Raw genomic sequence first — 20,146 nt, 5'->3', positions numbered from 1 at the left:
TGTTGCGGGACCAATTTTTCGGGGACAAGACCCAAGCCATTATCGACACCGTCACTCGCTACAACGGAGGGTTTATTGGGTCTTTGGGGATGTTCTTGCTGATGGCCGAAGATGTTGAGGACCAAACGTGGTACCTTCAGAACATTAACATCGCAGTAGGTCGAGGTGGACTACCGGCACTCACCCCTTTATTCAGAGAACTGGGTCTCATACCACAAGAAATGACAGCCTGGCAACCTCGTGTCCACTCTCTGGCAGGGAATGTCTTCTTGCCAGCATATAACGAAGACTGGGCAGGAACGCACACAAAATTTCATTTCACTCCTTCAACTCCATCACCCCCTTCTTCTCCTGTTGCATTGCAGTCCGAAACAGCTAATCCAGAGACATCTGGTGTCGTTGAAATCGAAGTTGACGACACAAAATCTGAAGAAGTCAAGCCAACGCCGAGCGAAATAGAGGAGGACAACGGATATTCCTCATCCGACTCCGATAGCGATTGGCAAAATGCGGACGTCATGTCCGTCACGTCCACAGAACTCCTGTACGCACCCCGTTGATTACGCGCATCCTCCTGCGGGGATAGTCATCATCGTCAGCGAAAGCACGCAAATACATCCCTTAGCTCTCTGGCTTTCGACCCTGCTTCATTCTCTCCAAGGCATCTTCGTTAGCCCCTCTTCCATCATCATCCAATATCCATTGGACATGCTCGACCAAGTAACCTATGTGCGCGATGCGGCTTCTATGACGAACCGGGATTTCGATGTCAGATTCCTGAGGGCCGAAATGGCAAGGCGGGGTTTCAGGACGGTATGTTCTGCAAGACAAGCCGCCATGCCCACCGCCATTGTATGCCGACCCAATGTGTGCACGATGCAACAACGGCCAATGCAGTACGACCACAGAATGTGCATAGTGCACTTCCCAACTCTGGCCACAATCTTCGACTGGATTGGAGACCAGGCATCGCAAGGATTTCCCCACGACACAATGGCTTTTCGCTCCACTCTCGATCGATATGCGGTTTTCACAAATGCCCTAATTCGCAGCTTATCCGCACGCATTCAGGTATGGATAACCGCAATTTGTGGTGGACTTCAAACCGTCAAGAGTCGAAAATAATTGGGTTATGTCATAATACAACCTTGCTGCTGGAAAAAGTGAGTTCAAGTGTTTCCCTTTATTAGAAACTGACCTCTACACATAGGCTTACTCGAACAACTTCACTCCCGGCGTCCTCTACAGCACTTGCTCACTCACCTCTTACGTTGTGAGAGTTCCAATTAATCGAGGAACACGTATCAGCACTGCAAAATTCGAAGATCTTGTTCCTGACGTATGGCTCAGTCGCTGGACCAGTAATAAAGCCTTAAACGACACTTCCCTTCACGGTCCCCATCTGAATTTCTTGGGAGCAGTCACTTACAACCGCTACATCTTGAAAAAAATCCCGATGGACGATATCGAAGGTCGTCCAAATGGTATTGTATTCGGTCTATTCTTCAGCGCTATCGACGGTGACCAAACACGCAATGGGCTGCTGATGGACAGATCAGCTTTCTTAGGGTTGAAAACGGGCACGCCTTTCATAACGGGAGATGTGTTGGTTGTCGCACAAGAAAACGGAAAATTTGTTGATCCTCGAGAGGTGGTCGACCCGTCCAGATGACGTGGAAGACATAATAAAGCGGTGAGCGATGGTGTTCAATGACTTCGCACACAGCCTTACACGTCTAGGTGGTGGGAATCGAATTGGATGACAGTGGAAAAGAGAAACTTGGTTATTCCCTAATTGAGATGTGACGTGTATCCATCAGTAATCATGAATCACGTGCTATTATCCTCTCTTCTTATCGCCCACGATGTGAAAACCATCGACTTCCACATGCCACTTTTTGGCCTATAAAACGAGATCATCGTCACTCATCTCCCCATGGCCTCTCATTTGCCCCAGTTAACTATCCAAGAGGATTACTACCTTGGTCCACCGACGAGTACAGAACTCGGTGTCTTCCAAAAGACATACCTTTCATCCAACGACGGCACACCGTTACAAATCCTTTTTACTGGACGAGTTATCGATGTTAGAGAAGTTGACAAGCACTGTTTCGTGAGTTGTTAAATACTTAAGCAACCTTTTAATATCGAGCAACTCGCATATCTAGACCTTAATTCTTCGCTCGCCAGGCCCAGCGGCGCCCGAACTCGACAATCTATTCAAGAAAACCTTCAACTCACTGAAATTCATCATGAAATACGAACACCCCTCAACAGTCGTGAGTGTAATTCCCATTATCTACATTTCCCATCGTACCCCCCAGTCAAAAATTCCCGTTCTCAACGCCCAATTAGATGCACTCTTCAGTGGACGAATGGTGCTTCAAACACCACGATGGCGATGTAATTGTGATCCAGTGCGATAAAAAAACACTGTGGGTAAGTACCCACATTCACTGAATGACCCACTGGAATACAATCCATTTGAACAGGATACGGTCGACTGGAACTCACACGAGGAACTGCGCAAACGCGCTAACAACAACCTGCTAATTCCTGAAAGCAATACCGCCGAATTGATTATCAAACCAGGCTCCATGCTCGTGGTAATCGCGCAGCTGCACCAGAACGATGTCGTCAACCAAGCATTCTTATGGGGAAATCACTTATGGCGCATTGTGAGTTGCTGTTAGGGTCCTTAAAAAACTCACGAATGTGCATCAGGTGTGGAAAATCGAAGGCCGCCATGTGTCACTGGTGGTTAATACGACTGCGGAAACTGTGGTCTAAGCTATCCACTACGATCATGTATTTCCCAGAGCTCAACAGGACGAAAGCTTTGCCTCTTGCCCGAAACCCAATGAACATATGAATGGTCACCTACTTTCTCATGCCGATACCCTCTGCTATAAAACCTACTCTAAGAAACCTCTACTTGCAACGCATCCACTTGGTTGCTACTTGACCTACAAACATGGGTGAGTTGGAACAGCATATAAACTCAAACTAACGACGTCATCAGCTCTTGTTGACCTACGCAACTCACTCTCTGCCTCACCCTTGTACCTCGGTTCCAAAAAAATTGCATTTCGCTTGGAAACGCAAGGACAACGGGCATATGGTTTGTGTTTTAGATGACAAAGGCAGAAGAGGCAAAGTCGCAGTGATGTCTGCGGTTGGCAAAATCTCTGACGCCCAAGCTAATGTGGACGGAGTGGGTGGCTGGCGCCCATTGTTCACAGATGGAATCGAGAGAGCCAAGTTCTCCTTCCTGCTCGAGAAACCAGGTACGCGCAACACCACAATGGCTACTGACCACTGAATATCTGCAGAAGGTACCATATTTGCGGATGACTGGGATCGCCAAGTCGATAATGCCTCGAAAATCCAATCCGGCATCTGCAACAACAATAACTCTCGCCATTTCATTCTCTCCGACCAATCCGGAAGCGTGTTACGCTTCACTAAGCCTGTATTCGAGAAAAAAAAGGAAGGCGATAAAGGTGATTCTTGCAACACAAATGTTAGCTTATCTTGATTGTCTGATAGTTCGCATTCGCCCTGACGAATGGATCGTACCCGAGGAATGTCAAAATGCATTCAACAAAGTGTGCGTGGATAACCATATCTGCGCCCTACAAGTCTACGACGAGGACAATTCCCTGGTCAACGGCGACGACGTCAGAGATCTCATCGTGGGGAGCTTGGTTGAAGTCAGCTTCACGCTGAAGCACTTCAATCTCAAGGACACCAACTTCACGCCACCCGTCAATTACGATGGCTTTAGTGGTAAGTATTCACTTCGCTTGATCGTCAATAAAGGACCCATTTTGACGGTATGCAGCGTTTATTGTCGCAATTACCGTTTTGCAAACGGGCTTGCCTGAAGACCTGTGCACGTTTGTTACCGCTCGAGATTTACGCAACTTGAATAAAAAGGAAACAATCAACAACCGCCTTGACGGGGATACCCATGAAGAAATGCCGGCTTCTTCGAGCAACTCGTCTCGTCGTACTCGATCCAACTCTGACGCCACTCTGAGTGACAAAGAAGAAACCATTCATGAAGCAAAAGAACAAAGCTTGGTATCAAAGCCGCCTGGTGAGCAAGTGCAAAACAAAACGAGAACAGAAATGCTTACCTCACTTAGCTAAACGCACAAAAACCTCGGGTGATGCGAAAGGCAAAAAGAAGGAAACGGGGATCCAACAAAACAACAATAGCGACACTGAAATGGCTGGTGAGGAAGGATTCGAACTAGTCGGAGAGGATGTTGGGCAGGGCAATTGAATGGTAGCCATCTGAATAAGTCATTTGACCTTAGTCACTCGTTTAGCCACCAATACACACATTCCTTTAAACATCGACTGCGAGAACAACTACTTGCTGGTCTGTCTTCTAAATCGAACACGTGACTTTGACACCGTGGAAGCACATTGGTCAGCGACACCGGACATTAATTTTCTTCTGCCTTCGTCGTACCCTACACAAAAAAGGAACCCTCTTTTACATGAACCACAGGAGTCAGCATCAGGCTCACGTGATCAAGCAACTCGACTTGTTGAACCACACGGTACGACATTATCATACTTCCACGACCAACTCCCGCATTGTGCTATAGTGGTCCCCTTGACCCTCATCTTCCGTCAACCGAGGACGTATTAAAGGTAGAACAACACTAGGAACAGTCAACACCGCCGGTCTCGGAAATCTAACATGCGAAGTCAAGCATCCTTGTGGATCTTGGGCCACTTTGTACAACCGAACAACGCGTTCAGCCCCCAAAATCCAAGCCTGATGAGTGATATTCAGATGCTAAAACGTCAATACACACACCACACTCACTGTATTCCACACCCGTCCTCCCAAATCAGGGGTGTCCTCTCGGAAAATTGACGCTGAACACCGTAGAAGAGCTCCGGGCACCAAGACCTCACAGTCCATTGGCGCATAAGGGACATCTCTATCCATCTCAGGCAAGTGATTGTTGGCAGTCCATATCGCACGGCGCTGATATCGCTATCGTCAGTGAACAAGCAACACACAGCTCAAATTACCAAGATGGTCTGCCGATCTACGTGCAAGACAATGTAATCATTTTCCCCTCTTGCGTCAAATTGAACACAAGAATAAGTTTGCAACGGAACCTACTCCCTAAACGTCAGTTGTGTTTTGCTCTGTGCGATCAAAGCTAAGACTCACCCGAAAAACTTGTTTGAAAGTAGCTTGCAACTCATCTAGGAATATAACGGTGCGACGAAAATGGATCCTTGAAAAAACCAAAAGGAGCCGACAACAGAAGAGTCTGAAAGTAAACTAAGATCAGCTCCTTCTTCAAAGGCTTTAACGCACGTAGAACGAGTCCCCTGTATTGATGACCGATTCCAGTTGACCGAAAAACTCCAACAAAAAGGCACCATTGTCGTTTCTCTATCCGTCGCAATTCGCTGGAGATAGGTGAGATCGACAGGATGTTTCCAAGCCCCAGATCTAAATCTTCAGCTAGTGTAAAGGGATTATCAAACTGGGTGAGGAATGTCGCCATGTAATGAGTCGCTTCGGCACCACACTCACTGAATGAAGTTTATATAGCCAAGGGCACGAGATTTTCATTCCAAATAGATTCTCAAAGTTGACATCGAAGGGAAAAAGAAGCGTCATCTGCTGTCCTCATTCTCCCTCCAATCCATCAAACATTAGGACCGAACTTGATTGGTTGCTTGGAGCAATACATCCGACGAACGAGTCGCGCGCGGAGCAACCAGAACTACACCTCAGTAATGTCACTTCAAACACCGAACCCACTTACCGTTTCCCACCCCTCCCCTTCGTAGACTTGGCGATCCTCTCTGACAACTAAGCACTCGACATGAACCAAGGCCCCCTTCTCCAAAACAGGACAATCTTTAGAAGCAACAGGTATGAAGGAGGAATGGTCATAGTCCAATTTGGTCTGCAATAACTCAAACTTACACATCTACAGCCAAATCAACGGAAACTCACTTGCAACGCTTCTCTATCATCGATGACAACAACAGCCTTCGACACCTCCGCAAAATCCTCAATGTAGCAATAATGGACGCATTGACTGAACTAAAGGAAGTAAGAAAACCGACCAACGCATACGCACTACTCACATGCACAAAAGATTCCGGAGATTCAACCATTTGCTGAAGGTTAATCAGGGTGCGCTCGAAAGAATCTTCGAATGGCCCTTCAGGTTGAGCAAGCACAATAGTCTACAAAGTACACCGTTAGAAGGTTTGGAATGAAACTGAAGAGGCTGACCTTTAATCTCCTGTTGTGCACATTTGCCCCGACATATGTGATACGCCCAACAAAGCTCAAGAGGTATGGTTCGGATAGGGGTGAATTATCATCAACCACATATCGAATTTCAGACTGCCCTGCGTGAACAACGGTGTCTTCCTCAAGAACAAGTTGAGGATGAAACGCAGTATGAAGAGGAGGAAGAGGATTGCCAAATGACACCATGGGATCCATGGCTACCAGTAAATTAACAAACTCATCCAGTCTTTCTTAAATAACAACGCTTTTACATGATGATACATAATTGGTCTGACCACAATCGTTCTGCAGTATGATAAACCCCTCTTCTTCACGTACATGAATTCCACCCAATGAGAGTAGAGTAAGTTGACAAGGGAGGTGCGAGGGATTGAGACTGCGCATGCTCCCATGAAAAAAACTGATCATCAGGAATCCCAGCATTCATTTCACCCACATAGTATCCGTGGAAGCCCCCGATGTCACCCAATAACGTAGGACGAGAAACCGGTCCGTAGCCCAGAGGTGGGAAAGAGGGCGTATACCCAAGTGTCCACTTGACCTGCGTTATCGTGAATATATTGTCCAATGAAAACAATCCAGTTAAAACCTCCAAGTTTTCCCAGGCTTCCGAGGAAACAGATCCCGCAGCCGATAAGAAATCATCGACGAAGGCGAAATTTTCTCTTGCTGAATTCCTTCGAGCCCTCTTACGGGTCACAGACGTCTTGGAAACTCCTTCCTTGAGTTGAAGATTGACGTGCACCGCTTCGCCTATCGGAGAATTGATGCCTAGCTCAATTAAACTGCCATCTTGACTGTCGTGGGACTGAACACGTCAATAAGCTGATGAAGCTGATTACATAAACTGCACGCACGATAGGCAGACTTGAATTCTCAACAGAACTAACAAAGCAGCGGTCGACTGGAGGGGGAAACCAATGAATCACTTCGGCAAAAGGCTGCTGATCAATTCGCCCAAATACCAGTAAACGGTACCGCATAATCCAACCTACAAAAAAAAAGACAATGAACAGAGAAGTCAATAAAAACTAATGAAAACAACGCGCTTACCGCACTGACGACCTTCGAATTGCCTTTTGAGACGCTTAGGAATTTGGGGTGCCTTGTAACACCACAGGAAATGGCCAGCGTTGCTGATCCTTGCTCCATCCGCCGCAAAAGCAAAACCCGAAGTAACAGTATGGTGTACCTCTGATTTGTCACCTCGGGCAACGTCGATTGACAATAACTCGAGCTTCACTGGCGAAAAGAATCTTCAAATCTTCATCACCCAGAGATTTGTTGAACGACTTCGTGAAATCCCCGTCAGCCGTTAGAAACACATACTCCTCTTCTTCCTTCCTCTCGACCTCAGACGAAAAGGTGAGCGTCAAATTCAATGTCTGGTAAGCATCCGCAGGCAACGAAGGGATTACGACGACGCCATTGAGTTGAGGGCGCACGAAATCCAAAAGCCAGGGAGGAACACAACGTTGCACTGTAGAGGACGCCACATTGTTTCGACATAAAATGCACTGCACTGTGCCCGAAGAAGTCCATGAGCATTAGCACCAACTTGGAATAACAGAGACCTACACCAGGGAGCAACTGCCGTAGTCCGGAGTTGCCCGACAAGAACAGAAATGTCGCGACAATTTCTGACCTCGTTCAAACGACTGAACAAAAAATGAGACACATATTGGTTTCGTGTAATGCGAATCCAATCGCCCTTCAAAGCACAACTGGCAGACCCTTCCAAGTGTGCGATGATACCTACGAGAATCAGCAACACAAGACAACAAGATGAGCAAGTAAACCAAACCTTGCAATACAGCAACAATCCTACGAAGGTATAAGAAACGAGTTCTCATCGTCCATTGATACTCACGCCAAAAACGACCACGGAGATTCTCCTTCCATGGTAACCTTAGATATAGCTCGTTCCCCCCATCCACACGCAGCGTAAACCGATTGTATCTGGCAAACCACAAGATTTAGTGTACAAAGTTGCAACAAAACCCAAAACCAAAAGACATACCTGCTCATCGGTGTAAAACATGCGAGGATCTTTGGTACTCGCCACCACAGCCAGGACACAAGGAGTAGCAGTCATTCTCGGCCAATCGATAAGCAAAGACAAAAAACAAGTCGAAAGACAATGACGGGGCTGAGGAAACAGCGTCTCCCTGCTTTCCTAAATGGTCAATTGATTGAGGTAGAGAGTCACCTACGAATCAAACCCCGTCACAATTTGGACGCTAAATTTATCTTACACTACCTGTGCTCACTTTTCAATCAAGATGAAAGCATACTAAGAAAAGGCTTCCAGCGAGAAAAAAACAAACAACAAGGCAAGTTTAATGGAGCGTGGTGAAGACCAGACATAGAAGGAAGATCACAAGAACCAAGGTAATCCTAGAACAAAGAATAGATGGTCAACAAGGCAATAACATCAATATCAAAATCACACGTGAACCGTGACACTAAAGCAAGGTTTTCGTCTCAGGCACACGTGCCAGAGGCCCTTGTAATACAAGGCATCCACTTTTTCCAAAACATAGAATGTATATACAAGCAATTGAACTCTATATACAAAGAGTAATGATACACAATTGAACTCTTTTACAAAACATAGAATGTATATACAAGCAATAACAATACACATTAAAGCATCAGTTCAAATTCTCCGCGCAATGAGAGCGTCTTTTGACCCAATTCCAGGTCACGCACTTCGGATGTTGTTTTAGTATCCCTTTTTGCAGGTCCTGGGTTTCAACAACAACCCAATCATACGAATCAATATCAGTCGTCCGGGAATTTAGACGCTCGACTGCTTTCACGATGCTAGCACCCATAGCTAAAACGGTGTCCGGGATGCATTCCAGTGGATTATCCTGTTCAAACTTGAGCATCACGTTACAAACACAAAAAAGCACCCACAGTCTTAGACTGTGAGAAGATTCCAGTTCCCACACAGAGAATCGATTTGCCGCTGAATGGCTTGAAAGCTGTTGGAAGATCCCACAGACGACTGACATCGTACGCGAGGCTGCTCGTCGCAACGAACTGGCTGTACGTGAAATGTTTCCCATCGACAGCATGGGACAACGACCCTCCTGGGAGGAGAAACCTACTCCAATCTTCGGGAAACTCGTCCTAAACAATGTCAAACCAAACATCAACGGCCGTCAGAACATGTGTACCTCTTCGATAGAGTGGTCAATTACATCGATATCCAGACAGGGGATACCAAGCGCCAGTGCAAACAGATACTTCGGGGTGCGAGTAGCAGCGGCAGCCAGCAGGAAGATACGATTGCTCTCGCCGCAAGTCACGGAAACATCTTGTGATTTCAGAGTAAACTTAGACTGATTTGCGTCCCTTGTTTCCGTTCCCGTTGCAATAATTGCGTTCCATTTATCCACAACGGTGCCTCCACCACCTTGAATCTTGCGGCTATGTTGCGTTTTATAGGGCTCATCAAAGTGGGATAGGCAGAACGTGATCTGGTCGAACGGTTTACCAACAACTTTTATCTGTCCAACTGAGGCGGTGCTCGATGTAGGTGGAGGGATTACGACATCTTGGGCCTCCAGTCGCCGGTCGTCGCCCCAAGAAGCTACGACTCCTTTCGTGATCCATAACTCGGACACGTCAATGTCGTCGACAAGATTATCCTTGTTGAATTTGACCTTGACCGTAGGGAAGTTGGAGACATTCAGTACTTCGAGTTTTCCCCCGGCCCCGCCACCTTTGAGTGCAGCCTTATCGCCAGGGCGTAATTCAAAGCGGCGTATCTTGGAAAGTTTCATCCACTCGTCCGTGCCATCATCGAATCGGACTGCATAGGAACTTCCGGATTTGGTTACAACACGACCTGGGTAGTAATTCCCCTGCTGCCATTGAGCGAAGACACGCACACCGCCGGGCTCTGACAAGTTCCCGCGCGTGCCGCCGCGTATTCGCCTAGAATGACGACGAGCAGTAGAGTCCGGTGGTGCACTTTCCCGTTTTGGGCCCTTGGAACGACGGGCAGCAGACCCTTCTGTTTTCGTTTGGCGCTTGCGTTTACGGCCGGAAGGACCTGGGTCCGCATATTCTTCCTCATCCGCGACTGTTTCTGTTGCGAGAGTCTCGCCATCGGTTTCGGGTGCCTCGTCGCTCTTTGTACCACCTTTTCTGCGACTGCGGACGCTTGACGCTTTGGCGGCCGGCTTCGCCTTGGGGCGGCTGCGTTTTCGGGGCTGGACAGGCTGCTGAAAATAAGCAACATTAAAATTTATGAGTGGGGCGGGACAGACCTTGGGAGGCTCGTCTTCGTCCTCCTCTTCTTCTTGTTTCAGACTTTGGATATCCGGAATTGGTGGCTTAGCTTCGACAGCATCAATAATGCGGTCAGGTTCGGTTTCATTATCTGAGTGGGCGGCGGTGTGTTGTAGAACAGCATCCATTTTTGGCCAGTCCACTCTGTCGGCATCAGTTACGAGCTGGGTTTCTTGCCAGTCAGGACTCGGAGGAAAATTCGTTTGACGCTGGTCGCGGTGCGCGTAGCGCTGACGTTTGTCGGAATCGAGAGAGTCTAACAGCGATCGCGGTTGCCCAATTGGAACATCAAGTGGAACAGGGTTCTTGGGTGGAGAGGAAGGGGGAGGAGGGTCGACAATTTGAGTGGCGACTATTGGGGTTGCCACAATCTGGGTTTCGACAATCTGTGTTGGCTCCAAATCCTCTTCTGGTGACTCTGGTCGGATGCCATCTTCGCTTGGCGTCCGTCGAGCATCCGGTGGGGTGAAATTTGTGTAGAGGTCGATGCAGAGAGCTGCATCCTGGCTGCTTTCAGGGAGCGGTGCGGGGTATTGGAAGGAATGCGACTGCGACTGCGACTGCGCCTGTGATTCGTCGTCTTCGTCCATTGGAAGCGGGGAAAGGAGGCCGTCAGAGGCTGAGGGTGTCGGCGTCGAGGCAACGAGAATGGTGCCCTGGCCCATGAGCTTTCTTTTGTCAAACGGTGGACATTCGTCGTGAGGGAGAGTGGGTGGTAGGCGGTTGTTAAGCTACAATAAAGTGAGCTTGAATGACAAGGACTCCACAAAGCGACAAACAGCACCTTTGTTGTCGCGTTTAGTGCGGGATCACTGCTTTCAGGGCTCTGGGTAGTTGCTAAACCGTGGTAGTGGTACTGAGGAACAATTCCGTTATTAGCCGAATGGTCAGACACGTCGTTCGACGCGTCTAAAACATCAGTAGAAGTGGGAGATATATCAGGAACCGCCCTTTTGAGGGCACTTTGTACGATTACGGAGGCCTGTGAGTCGGCCATCGAACGTCAACTGATGAGATGGGGGCCAAAATACATTGAAGCACGGGATCAGCTTCTCTTGTCCCAGACGGCCATCTCATCTCGCTGTGCTGCCCACCCTTCGTCATGCCCCCCTCTCGAATTCTCAAACCGAATCGCCGCCGGATTCCGTCTTTTCCGGCTACCACACTGCTTCCTCTTCCAAATCGCCTAGCCCGCAAGAACAGAAAAGCTACCCCCACATCTGAGTTGACTCATGAACAAATCGAATATCTCGTCGCGGAGGCCAACGCCAAGACTGAGCAGCGAAGCAAGCCGTGGACCGCCGTTCCCAATCCCATTCCGGACACCGGCATCAACACCGTGAACCAACATGCCGAGCTCAAGCATATCAGTTCTGTGTCTGAAGCGTCCATCTCGTCTAGCGTTTTCACGACTTCCACCTTCTCGCAGAGCTCTCCGATATCGTCTGCGTCTACTGGCCTCATATACCATCCTTCTTCGACCACCATCAACCAGCTCATTGCCTCAAGACAAACTCCCCAAGCCCTGCAATCGTCTATCCCTCCGATGCCAACCAAGTCTGCGGCACCTATTCCTCCTTCTACTCATCGGCTCTCCGGAGTAGCCATCTCGCTGATTGCCGTCGCGGGTGTTTGTCTTCTGGTCGGCGTATTCTTTCTGTTCAAAGTTTGTCTTCGACCCACTCGTGCTCCCCGACCTGTCCCATCGCGTCCCATACTTGATCCATCATTGGCTGATGACGACATCTTTCAACCAAAGCTGGAAGACTCGCCAGTGTTCGGCGGGAAAGAAAGGATGTCAGAACGACCCAGCAATGCCGGTCTATTTCAATGGACACAGTATACGGCCCCGAAGGAAAAGACGATGACGCTGGGCAATGATGACGAGAAGTCTCGGTTCGACGAGACACGCGTTTCTCAAATCTCTGCGGCCTCTGAATACCCAGCCCCCATTCAACAAGTGCAGAATGTCCTCAATCGAGCAGCCCACCGCATCTCTAGTGCCTCCGCCTCATTCTATCCAACCTCTCAAGCTCAATTGGTGACATCTTTCACGGCAGACGGACAATCAGTTATCGAGCGTATCAATCCAAAGATTCTTCAACGCAGCAGAAGCAGTACGGTTGGCGAGAGAAGCCGTAGAGATTTGAGCCAGACGAAAACTTCGCGATATTCATATGGATTTGCTTACGATGGAGCTGAGGTGGCCTCTCCTAAATTGCCAATGCAAAGTCCAGCCATCCCTACCCCTCAAGGTCGAACACGAATCATGTCTTCGTATTATGCTCATCCACGGACTTCCCATGCACAGCCGACCGGAAAGGTTCATGAACCCAAAACTGCTTCCTCTGCGACAACACCCATAACGACTGTTCCAGTATCCCCTCAATCAACGCTATATCCAGATGATTCGCTAAGCATGGTTGAAGCCAGGCGCAATCGAATCCCTCGTCGTACTCCGACTGCCAACGCCAATGCACGCGTTAGCCGTGTTTTTGGACGAGAGGATTCGCGTGGGGTCATCGCTTCTCCGACCGTCGATGCGACAGCAGCGTTGGGTAACCTGATGCTGATGGACTTTGGGGGAACAAAACAGAGTGGTCTGAACGCTACTTTGTCGTCCTCGTCCTCGTCTGCTAACACTAAATCGATGGCTCGTAGTGACGATAAACCACCCCGAGTTCCTTCCCCACCGCCGTTACCCTCTTTAGCACAAATGAGCTGGGAGCATTCTAATCCAGAAGGTTATGCGGACTATCGCAGCCCGACCTACAGTATCTATAATTTGTACGGAAAATAGAAGCTTCAATTGAGACGCAAGCCGTAATCATTGACATTGGGCGCGTGACATCTGATTTTTCAGGTTGGGTCCAGCCTTCGACCTGTGCTCGGTGTGTTCATTGCCATGTACTCGTCCCGACCTTCCGCTATCCACCTCAATATCTCTAATGACCACCATGGCGCTGATGACGACCTTGGTCTTGCTAACGACGCACCCATAACACCCACAGTCCCTTCTCTGTGGGGGATACCCCTCAAATACCTGTCGTATGTCGAGTTCATTGCATCTTCTTATGTCGCTCATATTCCTCATAGACTGGTCACTTTAGCGGTCCAGAACTCACTGCTCACCGTCATCATGCACTATTCACGAGTGTCTGCCACCCCAGACCATGCATATTCACCAGCAACAGCGGTGTTGACAACCGAGATCCTCAAAGGGTCCATCTCCCTTCTTATTGCGTTCTCTCGCATAGAGCCCTCCGAGCCTTCACGGATAAAACGGCTGGTCTCCGATGTATTTAGCCCAGATTGTTGGAAGCTTTCGATACCCGCTATTCTCTACGGTGCGTTATTTAAGCTTTTACACCCATATATATACTGAATCAGCCCAAGTCATCCAAAACAACCTCCAGTTTGTCGCAGTCTCGAATCTACAGGCAGCCACATTCCAAGTCAGCTACCAAATGAAAATATTGACGACCGCCGGATTCTCTGTCCTGCTTTTGCGCAAAAAGCTCACTTCTCCACAATGGGTTGCACTCCTCTTCCTGGCAATCGGTGTCGGAGTCGTCCAGATCCAGGCGGGCGGCGCTCAACTTCTTGAGGATGGTGCTTCGCGGGATCATGCCATGAATCCGATCAAAGGATTTCTTGCCGTCGCGACAGCGTGTACCACTTCCGGGCTTGCTGGCGTATACTTCGAAATGGTCTTGAAGAACTCGCAGACGGATTTGTGGGTGCGCAACGTGCAGTTGTCCCTCTTCTCTCTGCTCCCAGCCCTGGCGCCGGTGTTCTACCTGTATGCCGCAGAACCCCAGAACGGTTGGATAGCCACACTTTTCCGCAATTTTGGAGGCTGGGCATGGGCCACTGTGTCGGTGCAGGTTTTCGGAGGACTGTTGACCGCCTTGGTGATCAAATATTCCGACAATATCCTCAAAGGCTTCGCTACCAGTCTGAGCATTGTCATTTCCTTCATGGCATCAGTTGCTCTGTTCAACTTCCAAATCACCTTCACCTTCCTTGTCGGCTCTGCCATTGTTTTGGTCGCAACTTGGTTGTATAACCATCAACCAAAACGTGCGGAGTCGATCTCGTGGGCCATGGGATGGCCAGAGAAGTGGAGGTCAGCCAGCTCGCTGCGTTCGCCAGCAGCGACACCCGCCCACTTTTCGTCAATCGCAAGTTCAAGATCTTCATCGGCACTTTCGCTGAATTCTCTCGCTAAACCCATGGCGGAAGATAGCAAGGATTCTTTACTATTCTCCCGATAATAATATCAAACTTAGCACTAATGTAATGCATACCCAAACATACCCTCTTTTCACGATCCATATGTTTGCGCAGATACCGATACCCACAATCCTTTGTCACGCAGCACGTGCTGTTCGTCACGTTAACCCCTCTCCGTTTTCCCTCCATCCATGCGAGTGCTAGGCGATGTCATCGACCTATCCTCATCCCCAGAGCCAGTGCATAGGTATCCAATTAGCAAGCCTATTGAACTGAATGACTCGGACGACGAGCATCATGCCACCCAGTCTCGTCGTCGCGACAACAATAAGCCAGTTGACGCGGTTTCTGGCTATGTCGCCCAGGTTCTGGAGGTGAATACATCAGTTGCTGATATCGTGGTATACATGTTTCTGTAGGTCATTCCAGACGTTGATCCACCGCACCTAGAGGGTCTTGTGCGACAGCAGTTGCTCAATGCTCCCGAAAACGTGCTAGAGTCGGTACTCCACATTCTGTTCGAGGACCCGACATACCCGAAGTCAGACAAGAAAGGCAAGCGAAAGCGCGTTGAAGAAGACGATAATCCCCGCAACAAGCCCAAGGCCAAAATAGACTACGCATCCCAAGATCGGCCGTATAATGGTGGTGTTCATTACCCGCAACTGGCTATAGAACAATTGATGGCCGACTTCCCTCTTATTCCTAAGCCTTACCTCCGACAAACTCTTTTGGCGCATCACTCATTGTATGCACCTACCCACATTTTCCTAAAGTCGCTGCGCGACGGAGAGCTTCCGTATACCCCCAAAACTATTCCGTCACGGCCGGCGAAGGGTAAGCAAAAGGCATTGCAAGACGCAGAGTTTACGCTGGAAAGAGAGTGGGTTGTCTCGTGGGGGGAGAACCCAAGGACTGCATCGGTTCCCATTCCAGAAGAAGATGAAGCATGCGACGATGGTTTGGAATGTGGTTGCTGCTTCTCAGACTATGCATTTGTCCGTCTGCCATTCAACCCATTCTTTCCTGCAATTTACATCCTTTTTAGGAAAAGATGATTCAGTGTCCAGACGGTCATCTATTTTGTGCTCCTTGTATGACCCAGTATGCAGAAACGCTACTGGGCTCGCATGATATCCGGATTGTGTGTATGGATCAGAGTGGTTGTAAACTTCTCTTTCCAATCGACCAGCTCCGGCGCTTTTTGGTAGCATGTTTTCGACTAAGGGATATGGAAGCTAATGTCTCCTACACAGACACCGAAACTCCTCGAACTTTATGAGCGTGTCAAACAAAATAAAGAAGTCGCCGCGGCAGGCCTTGAAGGTCTTGAAGAATGCCCGTTCTGTGAATTCAAGTGTGTTATCGAGAATGAGCAAGAGAAACTCTTCAACTGCAGAAATGACGATTGTGGGGCAGTAACGTAGGCTTTCTACCTTGATCTTGCGCCGGCTCACCATAAGCAACCAGCTGCAGGCAATGTAAACAGCTGGATCATTTGCCGAAAAGCTGCAAAGGTGAGCTTCTTACCTCCAAGCTATCATAAACTGACTATGGCCCCAGAGGTAGAAGAAGACAAGAAGCGGGAAGGCCGACATCACATTGAGGAGGCCATGACCCGAGCACTAATGCGAAATTGCCCGCGATGTCAGAAAGGTCCGTCGTCCTTTTTGCGGAGGTCAACTTTTTGAGCTATGCTAGCGTTCGTGAAAGATGCAGGTTGTAACAAGATGATATGTCCAGGATGCAACGCCATGTCTTGCTACGTCTGTCGGAAGCTAATAACTGGCTACGAACATTTTGCTTCTGTGCGTCTCTCAGTGACCTACTTTATTTTGCATTGACTAGTTAGATGCCTGGGCAACCTGTAGCTGCTGGCTCTAGCAAATCTGGTCGTTGTCCTTTGTGGGATACCGTCGAGCAACGACACGCAGATGAGGTTTGTGCTTTTCGAGCAGTCAACTTCGAATCATGTCTCACCTCTGCTCAGGTAAAAGCTGCTGCAGACCAGGCTCGAGAAGCTTATAAGAGAGACAATCCTGATGCAGATGATCAAGACCTCCAGGTTGATCTGCCTGTTGCGCCTCCACCTCTACCTCAGCCTCAACTCCAACCTATGGCGCATCAACCTTATTTGGCAAATCCTTTTCTCGTCAATCTCCAAAATGCCAATGCACTTTACCAAGAACAAATACAACGTCTCCTCGGGGTACATCAGGCGCGAATGCCCATCCCTGCATTCCATTTACCTCCCGCACCAGCGTTCCATTTGCCCCCCGCACCACACGTCCCTGTTGCCCCACCAAGGCGTCCACGTGCTGCGCGTGGCCGACGTCGATGATAGATGCCACATACCTAGTACATTCGTTTGCCACAAGCTTCAAATTAGTTCAAGCTTCAAATGTGTATCTATTACTCGTACGGTGTAAATGGACTTCTACGATATGCAGGTGACTGGATCACAGTCGGGAGGGTTTTGGCTAGTTGCGCAGTACCAGCTGGGAATGGAAGGTCGTCAACGCCAGTTGGAAGGACTTTCTCATAGAGTCCTTTGGCCTGATTGTGCTGGCTGGGCGCTAACATCTTTTTCTTTGCGTCCGTGACCAATACATGAGCGTCGTCAAAACCAGGAACTGCGCCTTTGACGAATATCAGGTCAAGGTTTGTGTCAACGCGAACCACAGGCAGGTTTTGGACAGTTATTCTCTTGCCTCCAAGTCGGCCTGGCATTTTCTTGCCAGGAAAGACGCGACCGGGATCCTAATACAAAGGTCAGATGACCGCACAAATTGAACTCGCGATTTACCTGGTGCTGACCAGTGGAACCTATTGAGCGATGTGATATTGAAGCACCATGACTGGCTTGACCACCACCAAAGTTCCATCGTTTCATGCCGCCAGCGAAGCCCTTGCCAATGCTGCGAGATGGGAAAGTTATTGGGAGTTTCTTCGACCAAAAGGTACAATGGCGCACCTATTGGCAACGACATCTACGAATTGCCCAGGGACAAAGTGAATAGCAGATAGTTGCGTCCCTACAAAAATTGAGAGTTTGTGCAGTCAAAACGACCATTACTTACCAACGGGCACATGCGCGTCGGGAGACACCGGAAACTCCTTCACAATCCGCTTTGGCGGCACACCAGCTTTGTTAAAATGGCCAAGCATCTGGTTTGTTTCGTTCTTTGCTGGCTTGTCTGACGCGCCAACTTGTACTGCATGGTATTCTGTGCGGTCTGCGCGTTTCGTTGTTATATTCGCGGTGACTTGGCAGTTTTCAATCTGTACAGAAGAAGCTTGAGAAGGCTGGTGTTGACTGAGGAAACGATCTTGCCTGCAGAACAGTGACTGGTATTCGTGCGCCTTGGTCCGTCCAGAGAGCAGTCATCCCTCGTTTCCTTGCAATGAGGCCCGTTCGTATCGAGTTTGGTGTCCATTTAGCAGTCGTGGCGGCGGCCGGCGAAGAGGTGTGTATTCGACGCGACCATATTTTGAACATGTGGGCAAAAAGGAAGGAAGGAAAGTGTGATTCAAGTTGCAACTTGCTCCGACTCCACTTTCTACGTTCTGTCTGTTACCTACTCTACAACGACACTGGACTCAAGGGGTCGGTCCCGACATCCTCTGAATGGATGGATCAAGGTGCTACTTGCGCTATATTCGAGTCTGATTATTTACGCGCGTTGAAGGCACGGAACCCAGGCATTCCACGATGCTCTTCGCCGTTAGCTTCATTCCCTCCTCCTCTTCTCCACGCTCAGTCGAACAGGAAATAAATCGATAATATGCGCCCTTTCCGCGTCCTACATTTCCACCTTTGCTGGCTATCCTTTAGACTCCCTCAAGTCAAGGTAGGCCAACCTGACCCTGCTGCCAAAACTCATGCGGGTGAAGGCTGCAATTAGTGAAAACCCACATGAGTGTCCCAAGGCTGGCGACGATTGTATTTCGTGAAGAAGGCGTGAGTCTATCGACGTCCGTTTATGATCTGTGGAATAAGACCTCTTTGGCAGATTGTAGGTTTCTACCGAGGGCTTTGGATTCCTCTAGTCACCATAAGCTTTGTTCGTGAGTGCTTTAGCACTGTTTACCTCCTCGTCTTATTGCTCCAGGTGCCGCAAGCTTTACGATATACACAGAAACAAAAGAGTATTGTCGCGTTCACGACTATCTTAATCGAGACCGTGTTCTCGATGCCGCTATTGTTGGTGGTATTGGAGGCGCTATGTCAGGCTCCTTGATCTCATTTGGAAGTGCTCGTATGTTGAAAACAGAGCCCTGAACAGCAAATATCACTCATACTTGAACAGCGTTTGAACTCGTCAAGGTTCGCAGACAGCTTGAGTACTCGATCGCTGCCAGTAAAGGCGTGCACATCGTCAAAGTCAGTTTATACCCGCGACCATCCTCTTCGTGGTGTTCATTCCCCATCCAGCCGCCTGGTACTGCCGCCGCAGTCAAGTTGGTGATGCTAAATTAACACTGGGGCATTCCATTCAACGCAAGCAGAGAAATCTTCAAAACAAATGGCATCTCCGGTCTCTATTCCGGTTTCCGTCTCCATTTCGGTGAACATCCCAAGTTACTCGCCTCTGTTGACCTGAACCTTGTTAGCTCGCGATACTCTGGGAACAGCATTATACTTCTTGGAAGCAAGTCGCTTCTTGTCATTCTATCATGCACGCTAAAATTATGGTAGTATGATGGTGCTAGACATATCCTAGGCAGGAATCGGTATGTGAACACAGGAATGCCCTTGCAAGACTGATTCATTATCAGGTTGGGCGAGCAAGGCGAAACCCCGTCCTGGTTACCAATCCCCTCCTCGTTGGTCCCCTTTGTTTGTGGCTCCTTGTCCGGGGTGTGTTAATGTTACAACGTTAACGGAAATGCCCGCTCTGATGGAACTATAAGGTTACCTCGTGGGCATTGATCTACCCGCTAGACGTGTAAGGCAGCGGATATGAACGCTTCAATCGGAATTTGACGCATCTTAGGGTGAAGACCAAAGTGCAACAGCGCGCACTAGCCGGAGAACGATATCGAGGTGTCTGGGAAACCCTACGGCGACTTGTCCGAGGTATCCACCTCAAGTAATTGATCGGTCTGTTGCTTACTCTACCCAGGACCAGACCCGAATCATCCAAAAACGATTATTGCGGGATGTGCCCGAATATATCGAGGACTAGGAATCAGCGCTTTGCGGAGTATCACGACCCATGGGCTGTTGTGGACGCTCTATGATTTGACAGCAGATTGGATCGACAACCTCCCCGACAGATAGTTGTGGCATTT

At 48.8% G+C, this 20,146-nt stretch overlaps 6 protein-coding genes across 6 annotated transcripts; 4 read left to right on the top strand and 2 right to left on the bottom strand.

Moving 5' to 3' along the window:
- Positions 1–8,964: 8,964 nt before the first annotated feature.
- MIND_01023400 (uncharacterized protein) lies at positions 8,965–11,612 on the bottom strand (the record flags this gene model as incomplete). The annotated part of the gene is made up of 5 exons (XM_037366824.1): positions 8,965–9,186; positions 9,233–9,448; positions 9,496–10,545; positions 10,594–11,346; positions 11,400–11,612. The coding sequence occupies 5 exons, from the start codon at positions 11,610–11,612 to the stop codon at positions 8,965–8,967; spliced, it is 2,454 nt and encodes an 817-aa protein (XP_037216218.1).
- A 105-nt stretch (positions 11,613–11,717) lies between these two features.
- MIND_01023300 (uncharacterized protein) lies at positions 11,718–13,415 on the top strand (the record flags this gene model as incomplete). Its single annotated transcript, XM_037366823.1, has 1 exon — positions 11,718–13,415. One exon carries the CDS (start codon positions 11,718–11,720, stop codon positions 13,413–13,415), a length of 1,698 nt encoding a protein of 565 aa, XP_037216217.1.
- A 105-nt stretch (positions 13,416–13,520) lies between these two features.
- Positions 13,521–14,892, top strand: MIND_01023200 (uncharacterized protein; the record flags this gene model as incomplete). Its single annotated transcript, XM_037366822.1, has 3 exons — positions 13,521–13,663; positions 13,712–13,962; positions 14,012–14,892. 3 exons carry the CDS (start codon positions 13,521–13,523, stop codon positions 14,890–14,892), a joined length of 1,275 nt encoding a protein of 424 aa, XP_037216216.1.
- A 135-nt stretch (positions 14,893–15,027) lies between these two features.
- Positions 15,028–17,192, top strand: MIND_01023100 (uncharacterized protein; the record flags this gene model as incomplete). Its single annotated transcript, XM_037366821.1, has 9 exons — positions 15,028–15,225; positions 15,271–15,849; positions 15,900–16,058; positions 16,108–16,274; positions 16,322–16,368; positions 16,415–16,507; positions 16,553–16,659; positions 16,704–16,790; positions 16,842–17,192. The coding sequence occupies exons 1-9, from the start codon at positions 15,043–15,045 to the stop codon at positions 17,190–17,192; spliced, it is 1,773 nt and encodes a 590-aa protein (XP_037216215.1). The 5' UTR covers positions 15,028–15,042.
- Positions 17,193–17,263: 71 nt separating this feature from the next.
- MIND_01023000 (Mitochondrial 54S ribosomal protein) lies at positions 17,264–18,362 on the bottom strand (the record flags this gene model as incomplete). Its single annotated transcript, XM_037366820.1, has 5 exons — positions 18,186–18,362; positions 17,932–18,133; positions 17,826–17,886; positions 17,658–17,769; positions 17,264–17,611 (listed from the first exon to the last, which is right to left on the bottom strand). Exons 1-5 carry the CDS (start codon positions 18,348–18,350, stop codon positions 17,264–17,266), a joined length of 888 nt encoding a protein of 295 aa, XP_037216214.1. The 5' UTR covers positions 18,351–18,362.
- A 117-nt stretch (positions 18,363–18,479) lies between these two features.
- Positions 18,480–20,135, top strand: MIND_01022900 (uncharacterized protein; the record flags this gene model as incomplete). The annotated part of the gene is made up of 14 exons (XM_037366819.1): positions 18,480–18,493; positions 18,541–18,575; positions 18,621–18,702; positions 18,746–18,812; positions 18,865–18,919; positions 18,964–19,110; positions 19,162–19,235; positions 19,287–19,312; positions 19,361–19,517; positions 19,551–19,585; positions 19,631–19,712; positions 19,766–19,800; positions 19,849–19,931; positions 19,978–20,135. 14 exons carry the CDS (start codon positions 18,480–18,482, stop codon positions 20,133–20,135), a joined length of 1,050 nt encoding a protein of 349 aa, XP_037216213.1.
- Positions 20,136–20,146: the final 11 nt, after the last annotated feature.

This window comes from Mycena indigotica, assembly GCF_014461135.1.
Source record: "Mycena indigotica strain 171206Taipei chromosome Unknown Mind.scaff0009, whole genome shotgun sequence".
Classification (NCBI taxonomy): domain Eukaryota; kingdom Fungi; phylum Basidiomycota; class Agaricomycetes; order Agaricales; family Mycenaceae; genus Mycena; species Mycena indigotica.
This window is presented reverse-complemented; position numbering and strand designations above follow the sequence as displayed.